Below are 23031 nucleotides of genomic sequence, written 5' to 3'. Positions count from 1 at the left end.
CAATAAAACGGGTTTACTTGATAAACGCTGGTGGCATATCCCTTTTCAAGATCTGGTCTTCTGTTGTCTGCACAGTCTCTTTTCCAACCTGCACAAAAAAAAAAGAAAGTCATATTTGAGATTTCATTGTAAAGCTTAATGAAAACAAATAGCTAACTAGCAACAACAATAAAAATACTTGTACTAATGATAATTCCTTTCACTAGGTTTGCTGTTGCTGTGTCTGGTTTTGAGACCACTATACATTGTGGTTAGAGTAATGCTTTAGAAACCTTATGTTGTTTCCTGCTAACATCTCTACTAAATTAACTGGAGGAGGCAGACCACTATTCCCTCTTCCCACTCTCCATAGAAACAATACTACTTGTTGGCTGCACTTAGTTGTAAAATCTTAATCACTGTGAACTCCATAGGCTTCCCTCACTCCTAATCCCCACAAGTCAGAAATCAAGTTCAAACTAAGAAAAGTTACTCCCATCTTGCTAGTCAATGTGGTCTATTAGACAAATGTAGTTAATTACTGAGAATACACCCCACATCCACATTCACACCATCCTGTAGGCAAAAATAATTATGCAGAAACTAATAAAGAAAGAGATAGAGTAAGATCTGGAGTCTTCTATACACTAGCTCTTGTGTTACACAATAGAAGTCTTTATAATTGGTAGCTGGCCCTCTGAACTGTGAGATCACTAACTTGACAAAATATTTCCAGCTCCTTTGTTCACTGCATTTTCCAGCTGAATAAGCTATTCAGAAAGGCACCACAAAGCAGAAGGTCTTTAACCCAGACACTAGATTGTGTTAAGAGCTGCCAGGCCTGCTCAAGCTAGACAAGATAGCCCTGAAAATCCCTGATCAGCTGGTGTTCAAAGATTTGCCGGTTTTTGACAGAAGTAGGCACAGCACTTGCCAATTCTAACACTGTACAGCCTTCCAGATGCACCATTTCTTTGCAGATTTTCAACACCTGCCAAAACTGTGTCTCCCTAGTCTGGTCCTTTTCAGAGGGGCTTTGCAGAAGTATGTTGGCCCTAGTATTTTATTTGGTCTAAACACCAAGTCAGCCTAGGCTACTTTTTTTTCATCTATTAGTACTACACTCACAAGCAGTCACATAGATACTCGTAAGAAATGAAGGCAAGAGCAGAGAGAAGGTTAAAGGCCTTCCCTTTTTTTGATAGGTTTATGCCTCTTATGTTCACTGTAGGCTCATTAATACCCATGCTCCCTCCTAGTGCACAACTCTGCAGCGTTGCTTTGACTCAAACTTCATGGCAAGGCCTCAGGAGCACAATTATAAATATATCTCATGCCCTGTTTCTTGGCACAGGGTTACATGACCACCAGACAGTATGCCTCTTTGTTCTAATTACTGCACTGAGGAAGCATTCTGTATATTTCTCAAATATTTCTATGCACACATGCATGATACAGACCACACAGAAAAAGGAGTAATTTGCATAAACTTTGCATTACACATTGTTCAGACAGAAGGCTGTCAAAGGTGAAAATGAAGAGTAATATTTTATTTCCAAAGACCTTCAAGATTTATTTCTCTTGCAGCTGTACCATTCTGCATATCGTTCAGTATATTGAAAAAAATATTTCTGAGTATATGATTTTAAAGAACGCATGAAAAAGAGGCTAACAGGGAAGGGGAGCCTTCAATGTGAAGGTCATTCTAACCATCAATATTACTATTTCATATTGAACAGTCAGGAGCAACCAAGAAACAACTTCCGCTCAAGTTACAACACATCACGTTTAAGTTACTTCTAGTTTTATTAGACCATACAAAACTGATTTCTTTACTCAGTCTGGCAAGCATAAGTCTCTTGTATAAGAGGATATATCTAGGTTCACTACTCAAAGAAGCATTATCAGCTAACTGTAGATACGTAGGCACTTAATACTTTTAAACATACACTCACACATATATATGGACATCCTTTGCTATGGCTAACTATGATCTTTAGATTTCAAATGAAAGTAACATACAGGATATGAGTAAATTCCCATTTTCATGTTTTGTGAGGAGTTTTAACCTTAAGGCTCTCCTAAACCCCAAAGCCATTTTTCTTCCAAGTTAATCACAAAGCAGAAACACTAATTCCTCCAGTATCCTCAGCACTATATAGCACACAGACAGTACACAAGATTTCAGGTAGTTTTCAGGAGGCCTCTATTAAGAAGGTCCCCTACCTTTCTAGAGGAAAAAGGCCTTGTTACTGTATTTTAAGCACCAATACACAGCACACACTCACGGAATCTGTTTTAACTATAAAACACTGAGGTTCAAAGGAAAGCATTTCATATTTACAAAGATATTAATTAACCCTTCCAGAAGTCACTCTTTGCATTTGTACCAAAGGTTTAGAGATGGTACGCAAAGAAAAAAATGTATTTCACATACCAGTTAACAGGCAAAGTCTGAAAACATGAAGCCACATTCATGACTAAAAATACACAACCCCAAAAGAGTTTTGCGGGTTTTTCTTTTCAGCTTTGTGGTTAAGGGGATTTCTTTTGTTTGTTTTGTTTCTTACTTTTTGTTTTAAGAAGATCCGGTTTCTTCGGACTGAATTTCACATGCCCTGAGCAATAGTATCACTTGACTCTACCTTCCCTGTACTCCAATACAAGCGAATGAAGAAAATTTTTTATTTTCCCCTTCAGATGTAGTATCTACACATTCTTTATCTCAGACAGAATGCTTGTTGAGCTTCAGGCTAACACAGAACAATTATCTGGGAAACTTGTATTTTATTTCTATCCAATAGAAATCTGGATAGAATTCCAGATCCATCTGGAAACTATATGTGGAAAAAAGGGATTCCTCCTTTGGTTTTGGATATTCTTACCTAAGATAATCTTTCCCTAACTAACTGAGAAGCAGTAGTCTCGATAAAATGAAAGCTTGTGCTTTTAAGTAATACTGAAGTGGCCATTTTTCATAGTTCCAAAGAAACTGCACTGCTTAGCACAGTAAAGAGACTGTAACTTCTTATGTACTGGGCATCTCTTACACGCAGGACACTGTATCTGCCCAGAGCGGTACAAAGTAAGGGAAGCTCTCTAGCAAAACTTACCAACACAGTTTCATAATTACAACTTCTACACATCCATATTCCTATCCATATTCCTTTCCATATTCTTTGGGAGATTAGAGGCAAATCAGTTGACCAAACAATGAGCTACTTCCTGCTTACTCCCCGCTACTCAACAATAGGGAACAAGAGGCAGACAAGTCTAGAAATTTAAAGGAAATGGGACACACACAAGTCAGAGGCATAGATGGCCACTGAAAAGCCTTCTAGGAATGCTAGAAGATCCAGGAGGAGATTAGGATTTCCTGCTGCTTTTGGTTTTTAACCTTGCTTGTAGGCACTCTTACCTGCCCACGATAAGTAGATCAGTACATTGTAAGCTTCCTGCTAGGGAGTACTTTCTCAATGGAAAAGCAAGAGGAAAACATTCTGATCAGGCTGAGGTCTTTCCTTATAACTACTTTTGTCTGCTTCTACTGCACAAAAGACAAGACAAACACCCCACAAGGTCCATTGCCCATCTACTTAGCCTGCTGGATATAGCAAAGCGCAGCTGTTCAGTGAAAAGGGGAAATAGTTTCAGTTTCTGAAATTCCCTAAGAATTTGTTTAAATGAAGACACCACAAACAGGCAGTAATATCCAGTTCTCTTCTAGAAGTTTGAAAGTAAGAACTGCATGTATCACATAGAATAACAGACAAATATTTAAGATGAGAGTCCAAGGTTCATTTTTGGAGGTGGTTTCATTTGTGGGTTTTGGGTGGGTTAAAAAAGATTCTCCTGAATGCCTATACCGACAATAACAGTTTGACAATTTGCCAAATGATGTAAGTGAAATTTTCCTTGCAGCTTATATGATTTCCCCAGTTAAAAAGGAAGATGACCTTAGAAGAATTAGCTCTTGCAATGTTCTAGAAGCTAATTTAAAACATCTGCCATTTTTGCAAGGAGCCTAAAAATATTCCTGCATCATCATCCAGTGAACACATACAGCCCTGGCTGTAACACACTAGCATAGCCCCAGGTTTCTCCAAAGAAATAAGGTATATTGTAAGTTTTTGCTTGATAAATCTAAGTACCACTCAAAGTCATCTAGTTTGTATGCTGTAAAAGCAACTTTACCATAAGCCATCTCACATTAATTTCCAGTTACTGGTTTATGCTTTCTTCCATGTTTTGCAACCTTACAGGAAGAATAGCGACATGACAATGGGAGCATTAAAACTCACATCACAAACTTATTAGATATCAGTGCAGTTCCATGAAGTTCTCTGCAATTTCTTTCTCAATTTCTTTCAATGTCTGTCCTAAAAAAAATAAACTAAGAATTTTCTGTAACTCCACAGTGACATCAATTTCTACACTGCATAACCATGTCTAGAATCCATCTCAAAACAGAGTTGCCAGTCCTCTTCCCACACCTGCATTTTAAGAAAGCAAAACTGGCCTAGATGTCAAGACTATGAACAATCCATCAAGCAGAGCTAGGAGGAAGCCAAAGTTATACAAAATTTATACCTACTCCTTGCTGCAACAGATGTACATTTCAGTCTGAGCAAAAAAATACAACATGGGCAGAGAGAATTAAATCTTTATAAAAGCATTTGAATTCAGGTGACATACTGAGAGGTCTTACACATCACAAAATAAGGAAAATAATGACTGAAGTTAATGGTATCCAGTTGTGTGTCCTATATCTCTCATAGAGCTCATCCCTCCCCAAAGGGCTTATTCTTTGAAGGCCTAGAAAGTAGGTCCTTTACCTCAAACTAAGTTCAGAGACAGCTTGGGTCAGTGGGTTCAAAAGTGGCAAGGGCTCAATCACCACTCCACAATTGTTCAGTTTCCTCTTTGTGAAACAGTCATTGGAGCCAAATTACATAGAAAGTTTTTGGGAAGGAGCTCTGGCAGATAAATAGAAGCAAAATAGGACTTAGCTGTTTACCCTCATCATTGTCAGTTACAGTATTTTGACTGCAACCTGTATTCTGTCTTTATTTACAGTATCAAGTAGATCCAGTTGTCAGTACTTCAAGCTATTTCACTTGGCTCTTTTAGAGTTGGAGAGAATGTTAAGTCCAGGTTGGACAGAGCCTTGGGTGACATGGTTTAGTGGGAGGTGTCCCTGCCCATGCAGGGGGGTTGGAACGAGATGATCTTAAGGTCCTTTCCAGCCCTAACTGTTCTATGATTTTATTATTATGCCCTGCTCCTTAGCCACCATAATCCATGTGGTAATGTTAGCAAAATATAACTGCATACAATATAACCTAGCAGCAAAGCACAGAACTTTGCCAGATGCAAGTAAAATAGTTTTGGGGTACATCATATTTGTTGGTCCCACCTAAATTTCACATGTTACTCAAAAATTATCATCAGATGACACAAACTGCTTCCAGTAAAGACAGAAATTTCTGCAAACTGTGAACAGAAGAAACAAGCAATACTGAAGTGTTTTTAGAAAAACCTAAGAGAACAGGCTTACATGCCACTTCTCACAATCTTGTCATCAGTAAGACTGAAAAAAAGTAATTTATAACAAGGTACAATTTATTTTTTTTAAACACAAAACATTGTTTTTTCTTCAAAAGCTCTCTTAGAAACATTTGATTAAAGAAAATTTCCAATTTCTTCATCACTACACTCTCATCTTGCTTTGAATTAAAAAAGTGTGATTGATACGTCACTTGCAATTAGTGAGTTTAACACTGATTTAAGCAGCTTTAAGTTTTTCTACTACTCTGTAGAGGAATAGGCTAATGCAATTAGAGACTGAAAAAGAAGCCCAAAAAAATACACAGCTGAATTCTCTTCCTGCTTCTAGTTTACACCAAAAGAACAATGCACATATACTACCAGTGACATCAGCCAAAAAAGCCACTCTTCCTTCAAGCCAAGCATGAATCTAAAGAGGCTGCTGAATCACAGCCTATCCACTTTGCCTTTCAGTTAATATGGAAGCTGTAAATTGGCTCCCACTTTTGTCAGGATTACCCTGGAAAGTGCATTTCAGGTATAACAAGGTACAATTTCAAAGTCATCTGGCAGATAAATTAAACACTCCAGCCATCTGGTCCCTAAGAGCAGCTAACTGACCTACCTGTCTACACTGGCGATTAAGACAAACTCAATTGGCTTGAGGATAAGGAAATCCTGCTGTCCAAGTAAAATACATAACTATAAAATAAGAACCATATGGAAACCAGAAAGTGACATCATTTGGGTACCAAAAGACTTTCATTCATGCTGCTAATGTCTACTCTGTTACCAGTACAGCGCTGAATTACAGGATAATAGCTAACTGCAGGATGCACAACTTAACATAAAAGAAATAAAAGCATATACTGATTACATGGGACTTTTTACAGAATATAACTTGGAAATCAGTTCTTTTATCAAAATAAGAGTTTCTTCTTCTAAACCAGTACTTCAGAGTTAAACTACTTTAAGAAGTTATAACTCCAGTCAAATAGCACAAATCAGCTCTGACCTTTGAGCATATACAAAACTCACCTGGAAGAATAAGATACAGCAATTGTCCCCTACAAATGAGATTTGCAGCTGCAGCTATCTACTTTTACCTTACAAGAAAGTCTAAGGAACATGCCTCATGCCAAACAGCATCCAGATTCCAAAAGCTCTTCCAGGTAATTTGCATGTACCCAGACCTGTGAATCACTACTAAGTTTCAAAGCACCTCTTAACATAAATCCTGCTGCAGAGGTATGCACAGACTAGTATGGTAATAAAAGATAACACATGTGACATAGAGCTAAATTCTCTCATTATTCAGACTTGTCTGAAAAGCAAGCAACCAAACACCATGATGCTGCTGGTAGGTTTGCTTAATGATCTGCACGTTGGGAGAAAATTCTGGTTGATGAAGATCTCCCCCTGCCCCACCTCCAATAACTGAGATGCATCCTGTTCCCCTAGCCATCAAGCAGAAGTATCTAAAAAGTTTACTTAAGATTAAGGCTTTGGGGCCCTGTTGGCAACACAGTAATAATAAAAAGCCTTACCACAGGAAGTTCATAGATCATATCAAGTGGAAAAAGGATTTCTTTCCAGATACAGCAGAGTGGCCTAAGAGAATCTGTGTTTCTAATACAGATAAATATTGTACTGCACAGAGAGTCTCTAAACCAACCCAAAATATAGCTTCACACAGATACGAACACTTTCTGCCCAGACTGTTTTCTTTCCTGCATCAGAATAACAAAATAAGTTGGGGGTGGTCTCTGTAACAAGAATACCCAATTGTTATTTTCTGTGTTGGCATAGAAAATATTCAAGGTGCTGAAAAAACAAATGACAAGTTAATATGTCACTTCTTGAGTAAGTTTCAGATGCAGAACAGTAGAGAAGTCTCTTCATCTCAAGTTCCCAAGATGTTTGAACAAATCAGGTGCAATACAGATGCCTATTATAAATGCCTTAATTTGACTTTCAGCTAGCTACAAATTCTATTGCTACTTTTTATGACCCAATTTACTTTTTGAAAACACTGCTAATTTGACAAGTATTGTTAACCACATTTTAATATACCACAAATCAAAACATAGGTTGGCTACCAGGCACTGAATTTTAGGATCTTCTATTTGTTATAGGCAAACTTTTGCTAACTTCTGAATATCAGTCTGTCCAACACTGATTTTCCCTCTTCCACATCAAGGAAGAGCACAGCACTGCTTCCCTTATGCGCTCCTTCCTAAAGCATCAGCTGCTCCCGAGTAACAGAATTTTTATCTAAGTTGAAGACAGCAACTGCTGCTGACACTGCTTTTAAGAGTATTCTAATTGTAATTGCTTTGCCAAAGCCACTTTCAACAGACTGCCCTTCATTCTAAGCAGTTTTGAAATCCTTATGACAATTCATAGATGAACTCTATGAAATTCCATGGGCCAAGTTACTAAACTTAATCTCATCTGCCTATCATCAGTGCCGGCTTATCTGTAAAGCAAGTATCTATTTCCATTACCTTGATGGTTTACAAAAAGCAAATGGGTTTAGTGGTAAACCCTGTACTGAGGCAGACAAGGAACACATAAGAAATACCACCTTAACCTATTTACTTAACCTGCAAAGCCAGGAACTAGGAAGAGTTCTGTCCCTCACTGACTTTGTTTAATCCTAGTGTTTCCCTCAAGGGAAACATACTAATCTAAAATTACCTTTATTGATTAAGTAGTATTTCTCACTGATCTTCATGTGCTCACTAATATATGATTGAAGCAACATAAACTCACAGCATTCATCTTTTGGCAAAAGGCCTGCCACAGTAAATGTTTCTTCACCGGCAAGTAGGTACTAACATGGTATTTTATAGTTATTATTCACCTTCTGTAGCATATTGAATAATTTGTCTTTCATAACAGTCTCATTTTACAGTTAACTCACATGTACTTAAGTTAATGATGCAAATCATTGCTCACATGTTAAATGTGATGTTTTACTTAGCTACAACAATATCTAATTACATTAAACAGAATAAGGACTAGAAATGGTGGGCTGCTTTCCAAGGGACAGCGTTCATTTTCTAAGGGACAGCACCGTTAAAAACTGAAGAGCGTCAGAAACTTGATATCATGTGATTATTTTCCAGCTTGATTTCATCTCCATTGCTCATGATCACCAGCTCCACAAGCAATTCAGCATGTAGAAGACGACCCACCTATATGTAGACTCAAAGAACTTGCAAACTATTACAAAGCTGCCACTCAGCAGAAATAACAAAGAGGATATTAAAAAAAATAAAACCCTAACAAAATGTCTGATCTGGCATTAGGTCTGAGTTAGGTGAAGACTTATTCAGCTGCTCAAACTAGTTTTTAATGAAATTTATCTTACTATGTGGTCAAGTAAGAAACCATTTTTCACATCCAAAAAAGCTTTAAAGACAACTACTTTCAACAGCATTATTTCTTGACTCACACTGAAAACAAATATTCTTCGAAGAGATTAAGTGCTTTTTGTGGTAAAGGCTGATAAATTATGGCATAGCAGCAGATGTTACCAATGTAGTCAGAATCTCCTACTATGGGATGACATTACCAATAAGAGTGGTGTAATCTAAATCCTAGTTGTCAGCGATTCCTTTGAGAGTTTATCATTTAACTCATTCTACAGAGCTAATTTCTTACTCAGAATAACTGTCTTCCATGCCATCTAGAACAGAATCTACTCTTAGCCACTTTACAGTCTATGTTCAGCCAACAAAACCTGCTTTCACACAAACCAGTGCCAGAGCCAACCTAGTTCTAAACCAGTGCTTTAGCACAACATTAATATATATTACATCATACTTCTCTATGTTCACCCAATTAAAGTATTATGAAAGCATTACCCTTACTCTAGCTGTCCCTACTGGAAAGCTTAGTTCACACAATACTGAAATCTGTGTGACTTTTTAACAATAGATTTGTTTGGCCCTATTACTTTAAATTTGACACTGAATCATAAAAACACATAAGAAAGTTCAACTTTTTTAAAACTTTACATTTTAGAGCTCCATCATGCCAGACACTGTACCAATACATAATATTATCCAGTTTAAATATAACAGCAGATCATTGCTGTGTCATGTTAGAAGAATGTTGACAAATCGGCTCCACCTTGGAAAAGAATATTAAAGCACCACCAACACTTGGTAGTATAATTGTTACCATTTTGAGAAGTTGTAAGTACTATTCCAAACTTAAATTCCTTTTTGAACTTTAACAGAAATCAATGAAAAAGTCCTTCAAATCTTTGTAAGGTAAACACATTTACAGATGAAGTTCCTTTAGCTGCTACAAGAATGTGGCTGAAAAGTGAAACAGCAGTATTACTGCAAATGTGACTAAAAGCATCTCAGCCTATTCAGCCAGGAGAAGAGAAGGCTCCAGGGAGACCTTATTGTGGCCTTTTACTACCCTAAGGGGGCCTACAAGACGTCTGGAGAGGGACTTTTCACAGGGACATGTAGTGACAGGACAAGGGGGAATAGATTCAAGATACAGAATGGATACATACATACATATATATATATATACACACACAACCCTTCTTGTAGATTTAGATTAACTATTAGGAAAACATTCTTCATTATGAGGATGCCCAGAGAAGCTGTGGATGTCCCATCCCTGGAAGGGTTCAAGGCCAGGCTGGATGGGGTTTTGACCAATCTAGTTTAGTGGAGAGTGTCCCTGGTTTAGTGGAGGGGGATGAGAACTAGATGATTTTCACAGTCCTTTCCAACTCCCACCATTCTATGATTCTAGGATCTCCTGTACAGGAAGCTACACTTGTTCCCAGCAACATTTTGTCCTATTTGAGGAAGTTGCTCCAAATTTAAAAACAATGGAACAGAAGGGAACCCCTCTTCTGAGCAACCATTATACTATATTAAAGAGAAATACAAGGTTTTGGGTCAGCTAACAAGTGAACTGGAAAACCTGTCTGAAGAAAGGAACTGCACTAAATTGTGAAAGCAGTAGATCCATCGAGTTTACAAACCCCTTTACAGCTTACTTCCTCCATTGCCACAGTAACAGTGTTAGTCATCAGCATCTCCAAAATATTTAAAACTAATAATCCATTTGCAGGAAAGTTTGCTCCTCGCAAGAAAAAAGCACAGGACAACTATGCAAAAATCTGCCACAAACACGGGGTAAGCAACAACTCTTTGTAGTAGTTAGTAACTGCTTCAGGATCAGACAGCCTCTTTAGCATTTCACTATCCTGATAAATTGGAGAACAAGTCAGATACTCCAAATGTCCTCTCCCCATCCCTCACCCCTCCTGCTCAAAAAATTCAGAGCAAAATAGTTATGCCAGAAATTAGACTGCACTTCAGAGATAAGCCACATTGTATTCTATAGCTTTGAACTATAATAATCACTGATGGCAAGCTGGGAACAGGAAAAATAAGAAATGAGATCAACAGAAAAATACATTCCTTTCTGCTGCACAGGGGGTAGGCTGGGCTGACAACTCAAGTGCCAGTGGAGTATAGTCACAGAGCTAAGGAATGCAGGTTTTTTCCAACATCAACTTAAGAGAAAGAAAAGACATGCCATGCTACCACCATTTTTTTTCCTCCTCACAGAAAGACTGCAGTCAAGCTGACGCCTACCTAAGATTTACTGATGTTCTCACTCCCCACCCTTCATTCTTTGAGAAAAAGGGAACTTTTTGTAAGTATGGCAGAATCAAACAGCACTTCTTCAGCTGCTACAGTTAAATCACTTGGCAGTTACTAGCCCTTCACAGGGTTTTTTTTTGTCATTGTGTCAGTGCAGGCTAAATAAAAAGCCATCTTTTCACTACTGCTCTGGAGTTCCAGAGAAACTTCCTTTGTTTATCTCTGTTATTCAGCAGAACTATTATGCTGTAAAAGCTGCAAAGGCAGCTAGGCTTGTGAAAGTGATTTTTAGTGTAGTCTAAACACTAGTCAGTTTACCAGCTTATGTCACCTAAAATCTAGTAAGTGTTTTTATACTTGAGAATATGTTTTCTTTCAACTACTGAGTGGTTTTTTGTGACCTGTTTGTAACCAAATCAGCTTTTGAAGACTTAACTGAAGGATATTTAGACACCTGTATATGTATTCAGAGGCTGAAATGGGAAACATCTTTTGAAATTAATCTTAAGTAGAGTTATAAAAAAAAAAAAGTTTTTAAAAGCAAATAGACACACCAAGTAACCTTCCCAGTAACTTCCAAATAGATGCTTAAAGCAGCATTTTTCTCTCATTGTGATAACTAATTAAGATAAACATTCAATACATCATCTACTTCAGTATCAAAAACTCCTCCTAAGCAAGTTTAAATTACTATAGGTACATATGTTAGCAACTGACAAAGGTTCCCACAGAGTTTAAAGAAGGTTGAACATGCCAGTTTGTGTGCAGCTAAACCTTAGCACCATTTCATTCAATCATGTTCCACTATATCCCATTTTGAGATCAACAATTTTACTATTTGTTGCTATACACAGACAGATATTTTACCCATTTATAAGTAATCCATCTGTTCAAAATGTAACTGAGTTTGTGGCCTCCAGGAACCAAACCTACCCAAAAACTCCTGCAACATAGTTAATTCACATGAAATCCAGGTAACTTCTACCAGTTTGGTTGAAGTCTGTTACTGCTTCTTCTGAGGAAGTATTTGTGCAGGCAAGCAAAACAGGGCCTTCATAAGAAAGTTTTATTAATGCATCCCTTCTCAAAACCAGTTGCAATATGCAGCCTCTTCCAAACTCAGAAAAAGATTTAAAAACAGCAGAGGAAGCAACTAATCTGAAACAACTGAAGTCCAAATGACAGCTTTTAATAGCTTCCCTGCTTGACAGGAGGATTCTCAGGCTCTTCAGCAACTGAGGAGCTTATACACAGAAAATAGCAAGAAGACTATAATGCGCAAAGAACTGGATATAGACTACAGACTTTACTGACTCCACCTTGAATAAGCTTACCATTTTGATGCACCTGCTCCTTATGTTATATAGCAAGTGCTTTATGAGAATTCAAGAAAACAAATGGCAGAAGAGACTCACAGAATGGCTTGGGCTGGAAAAGACATTAAAGATCATCTAGTATCCAAGCCCCTGTCACAGGCAGCGACACCTTCCACTAGAACAGGTTGCTCAAAACCCTGTCCAACCTGGCCTTGAACACTGCTAGGGATGGGGCAGCCACAACTTCTCTGGGCAATCTGCTCCAGTGTCTCACCATCCCAGTAATGAATTTCTTCCTAATACCCAATCTAAACCCACTTTCTTCTGTTTTAAAGCCATCACCCCTTGGTCCTGTCTTCACATGACCTTGTAAATGCTCCTCTCCACCTGTCCTGTAGACCTCCCCCCACTTAGATAGTGGAAGGTTGTGTCCTGGTTTCAGCATGTATAGAGTTCATTTTCTCTATAGTAGCTGGTACAGTGCTGTACTTTGCATTTGTCTGAGAATAATGTTGATAATGCACCAATTTAATTGTTGCGAAGTAGTGCCTGCTCTAAATCAAGGACTTTCCAGTTTCCCATGCTGTGCTAGTGAGGAGGGGCACAAGAAGCTGGGAAGAACCATAACCTCAACAGCTGACCTGAACTAGGCAAAGGGATATTCCATCCCATAGAATGTCATGCTCAGTATATGACCTCCAGGGGAGGTGCCTAGAAGAGCCAAGGGCTGGTCAGGGATGAGCTGGGCATTGGTAAACAATTGTACTGTGAATCACTTTGGGTTCCCCCACCCACCCTCTGGTGGCAGGGTTTATTCCTTTCCCTATTTCCTATTATTAGCATTATTATTGTTGCTCCTGTTTATTATCTTTTATTTGCATTATTAAACTGTTCTTACCCCACAGGTTTTTACATTTTTTTCCCCAATACTCCTCCACACACTACTGGGGAGTGCAGGGGGAGTTAAAGCAGCTGCATGGTACTTAGTTGCCAGCTGGGCTTAAACAGCAAGAGGCTGCTAGAAGGTCTCACAAAACCTTCTTCATAGGAGAGGTGCTTCAGCTCTCTGAGCATCTTCATGGCCCCTTCCAGACTCGCTCCAACAGGTCCACACACTTATGCCTGAGGCAGTACTGCAGCAGGGGGGTTTCACTCAAGCAGAATAGTAGGAGAATCCCCTTCCTTGACCTGCTGGTCACACTCCCTTTGAGGCAGCCCAATATACCGTTGACTTTCTGGGCTGCAAGCACACACTGCGGGCTCATGCTGAGCTTCTCATCAGCCAACAGCCCCAGTCCTTCTCCACAGGGCTGCTCTCAATCCAGTCTCTGCCCAGCCTGCAGTTGTGCTTGGGATTGCCCTGACACACATGAAAGGACCTTGCATTTGGCACCGGCCCACCTCTCAAGCATTTCAAGATCCCTCTGGATGGCATCCCTTCCCTCCAGCGTGACACACCACACAGCTTCATGTCATTGGAAAATTTGCTGAGGGTGCATTCAATCCCACTGCTCATGTCAAAGATCTTAAACAGCACTGGTCCCAATACCAAACCCTGAGGAACACCACTTGTCACTGGTCTCCACTTGCTCATCGAGCCATTGACTTCAATTCTTTGAATTTGACCAGCCAATTCCTCATCTGCCGAGTGGCCCACCCATCACATCCATGTTTCTTCAGTTTAGAGGCAAGGATGTCACGCAGGACAGTGACAGGTGGTTTGCACAAGTCCAGGTAGATGACATCAGTTGGTCTTCCTTATTCACCAATGCTGTAGCCCTGTCATAGAAGGCTAAGGTACTCAACTCTGTCCCCCTCCTGCCCCTCAGTCTTCTAAGTAAGTGCTTCAGCCACAGCACTCAAGTTGCAGAAAGCAAAAGCTGGGACTGGGAGCATGAAAAAACACACTCCATTGACCAGGTTCAAGACCATCTAAGTAACTTGAAGGTGGACAAGTCCATTGGATCTGGGAAGATGCATCCACAAGTCCCAAGGGAACTGGCAGATGAAGCAGCTAAGCCACAATCCATTATATTTGAGAAGTCACGGCAGTTCCATGAAGTTACCACTGACTGGAAAAGGAGAAACAACCCCCATTTTGAAAAGGGGGGGGGGGGGTTGGGGTGGAAAACCCAGAGAACTACAGCAATAGCTCCCAGGGAGCAGACCCTCCTGGAAACTATGCTAAGGCACATGGAAAAGGAGGTGATTGGTGACAGCCAACATGGCTTACAGACATTACTGTCTGCCATCACACAATGACTTAGCTAAGGTGACACTTGTGATTTACCCAGCATATGCCAGAGTGCTCACCATCAACTCAGGGGGTTACAGAAACAATTGCTATTTCTCAAAGTGCTACTTTGGCACTTCTGTGACTATGCCTGTTTAAGAAATTAATTTTTACACCTATTTTCTTGTGTATTCTTCAGCATTTGAGGAGGGACAGGCTTGTCTCTGTAGCTGATGCAAAGACTCAGCTACTAAAATGCAGTTCAAGTTTAATACCATTGTACTTTACTACTTCCACAAACAGAACATAAACATTAAAAAGAACAGTCTGGTATGGCCTCTGGGTCCACTAAAAAGAAAATGCAAAAAGCAATTTTATCTATCACCTACTTTAAAAAGATTCATTACTGGATAAACACCTTGACAAGAATATTAAGTATGCCTGAATATCCTTATGAGTTGCAAATGCAATTACATTTACATCCGTTCCAGAACAGAACTTTCAAAGCTTTTAGTCTTTGCCTATTGCTAACCTGAACTAAGACTGCCTTTAACCAATTGGTACATTTTAGGACAATTAAGGAATTGAAAAAATTTTGGAACTGCCAAACAAGATTTACTATATCCTAGTCAAGCGACTGAAAACAGTCGCTCTAGTTTGTAGAGTACTGAGACCAGAACAGTTGCAGCATACCCAAACATTTTAAGCTGCATACACAAACATACCTGAGCATAAAGCTTGTAAAACAAGCCAAAGCAGTACTTTTTCCTCAATTCTGTTTGTCATTATTTAATTTAGGCACCACCTGTACCTAAGGAAAAAGATTAGGCAAGATAGTTGCTCAAGTCAAACCTTGTTACACCACAACAGAAAAATTGATTTTATATGAAAATTGTTCACTTCCACTGCAGTGATGAATACTGTACCTCTCCTATTACACACTAAACTGTAAATATCACCTTTCACTAGTAGGTAGAGATTAAGAAGCCAAGGATATGAGGCACCCTGCTGTTAGAAACTAGGAAGAAGTGGTCGGGAATGCAAAGGTCAGGTGCAACCTTAGCTGCAGTGGCCATGATATTTCAGGATCCTGAAAGGAAAAAAAACAAGAGAAATCAGACTCTGAGCTTCAGAACATAGTTTAGCCTCCTCAGAGACCTCCTTGGAGAAATACCATGGGATACAGTCTCAGAAAGAAGAGAGGTTCTAGACTCCTAGTTCATTTTCACAGATCATCTCTTTCAAACTCAAGGAGCATTCACCTTGATGAGCATAAAGTCAAGCAAAGGTGGCAGGAGGCCTACATGGATGAAAGAGAATGGTCCTGGCAAAACTGACATGAAAAGCAGGGACACAAGAGGTAGAAGCATGTACAGGTGACTCAGGAGGAATGTTACCTGAACATGCAGGGAAGATCTGTGTTTGACAACCACAGGTTCCCGAGACACACTGAACATTTGGCACAAGGAAAACCTATCCTCTGTGAAAGAAGCTCTTCTGTGGGCGTAACCATTGATGGAAAATGTAATGCAGTTTTATTACTCTCTTCATAGAGATTCTAAGCCAACAGCAATAAGACACAAGTTTTCTACAGGAACAGCTTATTTGTTCTCTCCATTCTTCATGGGAGAACCCTGTCATGAATCATCAGTTTCCTACCCTACCCATGAAATCAGGGAACTCGGGAACTGTTCCAACACAGGTTGTCTCAGTGAGAAGAGTTAGAGATCATCATTAACTAAGAATCAATATGAGCTGACAGTTTCAGTAATCATAGAAAGCCTTTGGCAGTTAAAAGAATTTTTATCCTTCTTTCCCTTTCCTCAGCCACTATTGTTATCCAATGATCGTTATTCATAATGCAAATAACTGAAACAGATCTCTTACTCTGAATAAAGGGAGTTGCTCTATACATTTTCACAGAAAAAAAAAAATTTGGTTCTAGTCTCAGGATAAGGGCAAGTACAAGTCATAGCTCAGTAGACTTAAATTATTAGGCAAACCAAGAAAAGGAAAGGTTTGTCCTCTACTGATTCTCTATATCCAGTTTTTCATATTCTTACAGATTCACTACGGCTTGAAACTTCTACAGGAACAAACTAGACCTGAGTTCCATGTACTGAAGAGTTCCACATCCAACTCCATCAATCCAGTTGCTGGGATGCTAGGCTCATGTTTTAAGGAGATAGTTATTGGTGAAATATTTGTAACTGAAAAGATGATCCAGCCTTCTTTCATGATTTCACCTCTCCATGCAGCAAGTGCTCATACCCACAGAGTGTCTTCTGAAATGCAAATAGTTGCAACAACCATCATCTGTGGTATATTTCCATGCACCAACACAAGTTGTTGCTTTAGGCTCTAATTACAGGACATTATTCAGGTTTCATTCTCTCTTGCCATACGTCATGAAAATTAAGGAATAAATTTACTATTAAACATTACAATTAAGTTCATGGATACACTTGTAACAGTTATATTAGTCACAAAAAAGATGCTTTACTGTTTAAATTAGGTAATGACAATGGTCTTTAGTAAGACCTCATATTGCTCCGTTTAAAGACAAATGCCAGGAATGTTATCATTTTCCAGGAATCAAGAACCATGATCACAGAGGCACGCTCTATATCAAGAATTGCCCTCAGTGTTTGACTGACAGAATAGAACTTGTGTCACTAAAGTAAAGTAAAAAAAAAAAACAAACAAAAAAACAAAAAAAAACCCAACCCACAACAAAAAAATAAAACCAAAAATTATACTGCAATGTTTAAGATCTAGTTTTATACTCTGACTTGCTTTTCAGAATGAAGAATGGCAGCAGAAGATTGATATTACTAACAGTAGATACTTTGGTTTTGAGGTGAAAAGATACAGAGCTGCTAACACTTCGTAAAACAAGTCAGAAACAAGAGCTATGGAACAAACAAAAGTTGAACAACAGAGAAGTTGGCTTTTATTTAAGAATTCTAGCAGATCTGGAACAAGAAACATATCCCAGAATTTGCAATCAGCAGTTAATGATTTCAGGCATCATTTCTGGTAACCAGCATTAACACCATGTGTTTGCTAACACATCCTTAAAACAACTCTGAAAGACTTGCTTCATCAATTCAAATTTCAACTATATTTGGAATTGGAAGACACCTATAGATTACCCCACTTATGTTCTGAAGCTACACATTTCTAAGTGTAAAACACACTGAACCATGTTTTACTTGGTTCATTGTTTTAGTAAACTCTATAAAAGGAATCCTATTTCTACAGTTCAATACCACTATGTGGAGAAAAACGTCTTCTTGTTTGACTGCACAAAGCAAAACTACATGACACTGAAGTTACAAGTCCAGAACAAGAGTCTATCACTAAACATTAATACGGATTTCACAACTCCTCCCTCACTGGTGTAATTCACTTAGGCAGCAGAAAGCACACATTAAGTTTTCCAGAGCGGCACTGGAATACACCATATTGTTGGCATATGGAACTTTTTGTTGAAACTGCCACTTTAACATTCATTATCCATTCCATAATAATATTCTCAGGGTTTATGCCCAAAACCCAAGCTGCATGTAATTACTATGGAGACATCATAGCAGCCTTCCAGTATCTGAAGGGGGCCTATAGGGATGCTGGGGAGAGACTCTTCATCAGGGACTGTAGTGACAGGACAAGGAGTAACGGGTTAAAACTTAAACAGGGGAAGTTTAGATTGGATCTAAGGAGGAAATTCTTTCCTGTTAGGGTGGTGAGGCACTGGAATGGGTTGCCCAGGGAGCTTGTGAGTGCTCCATCCCTGGCAGTGTTCAAGGCCAGGTTGGACAAAGCCTTGGGTGGGATGGTTTAGTGTGAGGTGTCCCTGCCCATGGCAGGGGGGTTGGAACTAGATATCTTGAGGTCCTTTCCAACCCTAACTACTCTATGATTCTATGATTCTACTAATGGAGGCATTAACCATCTCTATGCACATTTAAAGGAACAGAGAACAAAACATTCCTTTTAAAGCTGATGGAAGAGACTGGTGTAAATTAAGTATCCAAACATAATAGAACAAAGAAATTATTCCATTCAAATCAGAAGCTATTTATTGCTTTTGTAAAGACAATTCCTAACAGATAAAAACAAGTAGGGAGTTCATTATGTGTTTTTGATGTCTGATTAATTATTCATCAGTCTTCTCCCTCTTCCTCCTGTGAACATACCCTAATGGGTTTTTTCAACTTCCTCAGAGCATACAGCCAAAGTTTTCACAATATGGTAAATCATCCTTAATGAAATTGCAGATACACTCAAGTAGAATGTTCTATTTTGAAAAAGAAGGAAACTTCTATGGTTTAAACTCCCTCTACTACACACAGACAAGAACTAGAAACCTATAATGAAAAATCTTACTCTCTCACACTATCATGAGGGCTCTTCTCTCATTTGCTTGTAATTAAGGTGGAGTTCTGTAGAGTTTAGATGAGGTGCTTTATCAATACATTTCTTTCAGCTTAAGGATAATCCAGTACAAAAAACCCAGAGATGGGGAAAGGCGGATCTATACATATCCCACAACAAGCTGCAAACATCAAGAAAAAAAAACAACCCCACCAACAAAAAAACTCAAACACCTCCCCCCAAAAAAAAAAGAAAATAAAATCCATTGAGAGCCATCTTTTGTCATGTGCAGAAAATTCCACAAGGAGAGAGCTTACCTTTTTCTTTTCTTCTCCACCCTCTTCCAAGATATGTGAATAAATAAACCCATAAATAATTGCAAACTAATTTTCTTTCAATAAAAACTAAGATGTCCTCAACAACTCACTTCTCTTGTGTACCCTCAGATACAGGCAAGTCAGCTATGCTAGAAGAACACTTAAGTATGAAAAAAGCTGTTTTCCCATCCACTCTCCGTAACAGTCAGACCATTTCTCCTAATTCCAAATGTTTTGCCAGGTATTCAACTTTTCCTGCTGCAATCATGACAAGGATTTCAAGGCAGGCTGCGTTTTTCAGATTTATACAGGCCATTTCCAAGCTGGTGTTTTGCAGGTGCCAGTAGGCAATTTACAATCTCTTCAGGGAAAATGCACAGCTCTTCCTGCATGGTTCTGTAACTCCAAGCAACCTCTCACTTGACAGAGCCCCACCAATATGAACTGAGAACACGCTGATGGCTTCAGGTCATCATTACTTCCTCATCCACTACGAGGATAAAGACAGCTGCTACAGCTACACTAACTCTTTAACAGTTCAGGTTGTTTGAGTTTGTTGTTTTTAAACTTCGTCACTGCCTGAGTACTGGTAGAGATTTCCACCCATTTTGAGAGTAAATTCTGTAGGTTTAGTTGTACCTAGATGAGGTGGGCTTCAGCTGGCAGTAGTTTTAATAGACTGACCTCACAACTTTAGCAAATGACAAAACCCTCCGACATGTATGACTTTAACCCACCACTATAGGGGGTTGTTCTCATCAGTCTCCAGACAGGCTTAATCTTACTCAAGACTGCATTTATTTATTTTATTTTTTTTTCACTTTTAAAGATAGCGCTTGACTCAGCTCTACTTAAATGATCTGACAAACTATGACTACAAGACAGGGTATTTTTAAGTTGAGGGACCCTTGCTGATGGCTTGCCTGACCTGCCAGCTGTAGTTAGTGACCGAGATGCTCAAAGATGTCACTATACCTTAAGCCTCCAAATCTCAGCACCAAAACACAGGCATATCACAGCATCCATCAAGAATACGCTCTTGAGAAATTTAATGATTAACAATTTAATAGACAGTAAGGCAATTTTTCCATATTAAAAATAATGTAATAGAAATAGGATGCATGTAGACACTTATAAAACATACAGATTCAAATACAAAAGGACAGCACCTATAGCGTGGAAGATGGAAAGGCAGAAGCTGCATTATCACGTAGGCAAGTGCTGGACTTCCAGAGCAGATCACTGTCCTGAAACATCGCAGCCATTTCATTTGTGACTATGTCTTCAATCTTTCATTACGAGAATTTTATACCAATGTCACTGTCCTCAGATGGCTTGAGCTCAGATAAAATGAAGGACAGAAAAACAGGAAAATGGTCAGGCATTTATTCTCAGGTAAAGCAGGTCAGATCTTTCAGAACATTGACCTGGTTCAATGACCCAGCCCCTGAAAAGCCAGCACCTCCTTGAGTCACTGATCCTGATGCACTGTTTAAATTATGAGTACTTCTCAAGTCCCTTCTCAGGTTCCCCTCTATTACCTTAATTCTCACGCAAAGAATAACTTCCTAGTGTGTCAGAACCCAACAGCTTCACCCATAGTACTGTTGGTATGCAGCAGAGCGGCAGCAGCAATACTGCTCTGAAGCAGTTCTGTCCAAACCAGTGAAGTGACATGAGTGGGTTATGCCTGTACTGACAGAAAGCTAGAATCCATACAAGGTAGTAAGCGAATGAAGTTTAAAACATCTGAGGAGAACTTGCTTTCTCCGACCGGCAGTAATATAACAATACTCTGGCCATAAATGCTTCTAAATTCACTGCTAGAAAGAAGAGACGTTTCTCCTCTATGAAATAAAGTTATTTTATATAACATATGATAGGTTTAAAATTTCTACATTATCTTTAGTTGTCTTTTAAAGAAACTCCTCCTTTTAAAACACGCTAAAAGTTTGATGAATGAGTTACAAAAAAAACCAAAAAAAAACCAAAAAACCCCCCTGAAAACCACCATATTTCCTCCTAGTGAAGCTTGATCAGTTAGAATTCACAGTTTCATTTCATTGACCACTAAATAGCCTATATAGCAAGCTCTAAATTATTCCCAGCCTACTGGACTTGACTATTTTCTCCCTCTCCCAACCACTTCCGTTGTCTTATAGTATCACATCTTCAGCTGCAAGAAATACCAAACCAAACCCCAACCCTCCCATAAGAGACATATCCACCCCAAGTACCAGCCAACAAAAACATTAAGATCTTCAGTTAAAAAAAGGACTGACTTAGTACATTATTAATCTTGTGATATTAATCTGAAGCCTCTCCCTCAAATTCTTGGCTTCCGTCAAAGGTTATTTTGGTGCAAAAAAAAGTGCCTGCCACTCACCTCTACATGCAAAGATTTTGCATGGGCAATATTCACCTTATCTCATAATTAAGAAATTTTGTCAAGTTACTTCAAAACAATTTGAGTATTACTCTGCAAAAGCTATCTCCCAAGAGAATATTCAAGACACAGTAGAACTGAACTGTCACATACTGGTAACTAACACAGAAATTAAGCATACCATGGTATTCAACATGGGGAAGACTAACTTGTAAAGACTGACTTTATTAACTTCGACAGCCTAGCCCATTTCCCCACAGAGCACATCTCCTAGAGATCATGCACAAGAATGGGTCTAAAAACTTCAAACACTGCTACCAGCAGTTCCTTACAGATGCAATAGTTTCAGGAATATTGCACCTTCCAAGCTGCGGAGTCCTTAATATAGGCTGAGCAGTCAGAGAATGGTGTTGCTGTGTGACAAGTTATTACTGCAAAATTTCATTGCTGACCAGTACCGACCATCATGAACTTTGTGATACTCATGCTACAATAAGAACCCAAAGCAGACAGTAAGCAACATAAAGAGCTAGAAGTTACATTACTGTCTTGGTTATGCTGACAATTCCATCTTTGCTGTCACCTGTGTAGCCACCAGAAGACTTGCAATTAGATAACCTATCCTGCTCCTGTGAAACTACAGTTTCATGGATCACCTCTGCACTTCAGAATGATGCACTGAAAACACAGCTCCAGATAAGAAACAGAACTTTAATTCAGTATTTTTCCTAATGTAGTCATAGCTGTATTCTGCTAGATCAGGGCATCTTCCTTTTAAGTACCACCTCAGATTACACTTCTATTTGCTCTTTGTGAATTAGCACAGAAAATAATTCAACAGTCTTTCCTTTTGTCTAGCTAGCAGGCAAGAAGTGAAAACCAGGTTTCCAGAACAGTCCAAAATGAAAGAAGAGCTGGCATTACCAAGCTGCAGAAAGAAACTAATTCTTTTTCTCAACTTCTCTAATAAGTGCAACTTTATCAGATCAGGTTTCTTCTGAGAATGGGGGTGGGGGGAAATAATCACACAACCCAGTAATACAGGCTAAGCTCAAAGAAGCAAGGCATTATTCTGAAGTCTTCCTTTCAAGGAAAAGTATTTCATATACTCAGGCTTCGTATCCTTAGAGCCAATACACCTATTACATCACCTCATTGCTGCAGACCAATTGTTCTTCCTAAAAACAAGAGTTTCAGCTAAAGTCAGCAAGAAGTGGAAGCATTC

General features: G+C 39.0%; 1 protein-coding gene across 2 annotated transcripts in view; it reads right to left on the bottom strand.

Moving 5' to 3' along the window:
* Positions 1-23031, bottom strand: part of VCL (vinculin) — a 63310-nt gene that overhangs the window by 38424 nt on the left and 1855 nt on the right. For both annotated transcript variants that reach the window (XM_065670640.1, XM_065670639.1), the window contains exon 2: positions 18-88. In XM_065670640.1, the coding sequence (XP_065526712.1) occupies positions 18-88 (71 nt within the window). The remainder of the gene's footprint in view (positions 1-17; positions 89-23031) is intronic.

The sequence above is a fragment of the Lathamus discolor genome, chromosome 3 (assembly GCF_037157495.1).
Source record: "Lathamus discolor isolate bLatDis1 chromosome 3, bLatDis1.hap1, whole genome shotgun sequence".
NCBI lineage: Eukaryota > Metazoa > Chordata > Aves > Psittaciformes > Psittacidae > Lathamus > Lathamus discolor.
Note: the sequence above shows the minus strand (reverse complement) of the source record. Positions and strands in the feature narration are given on the sequence as shown.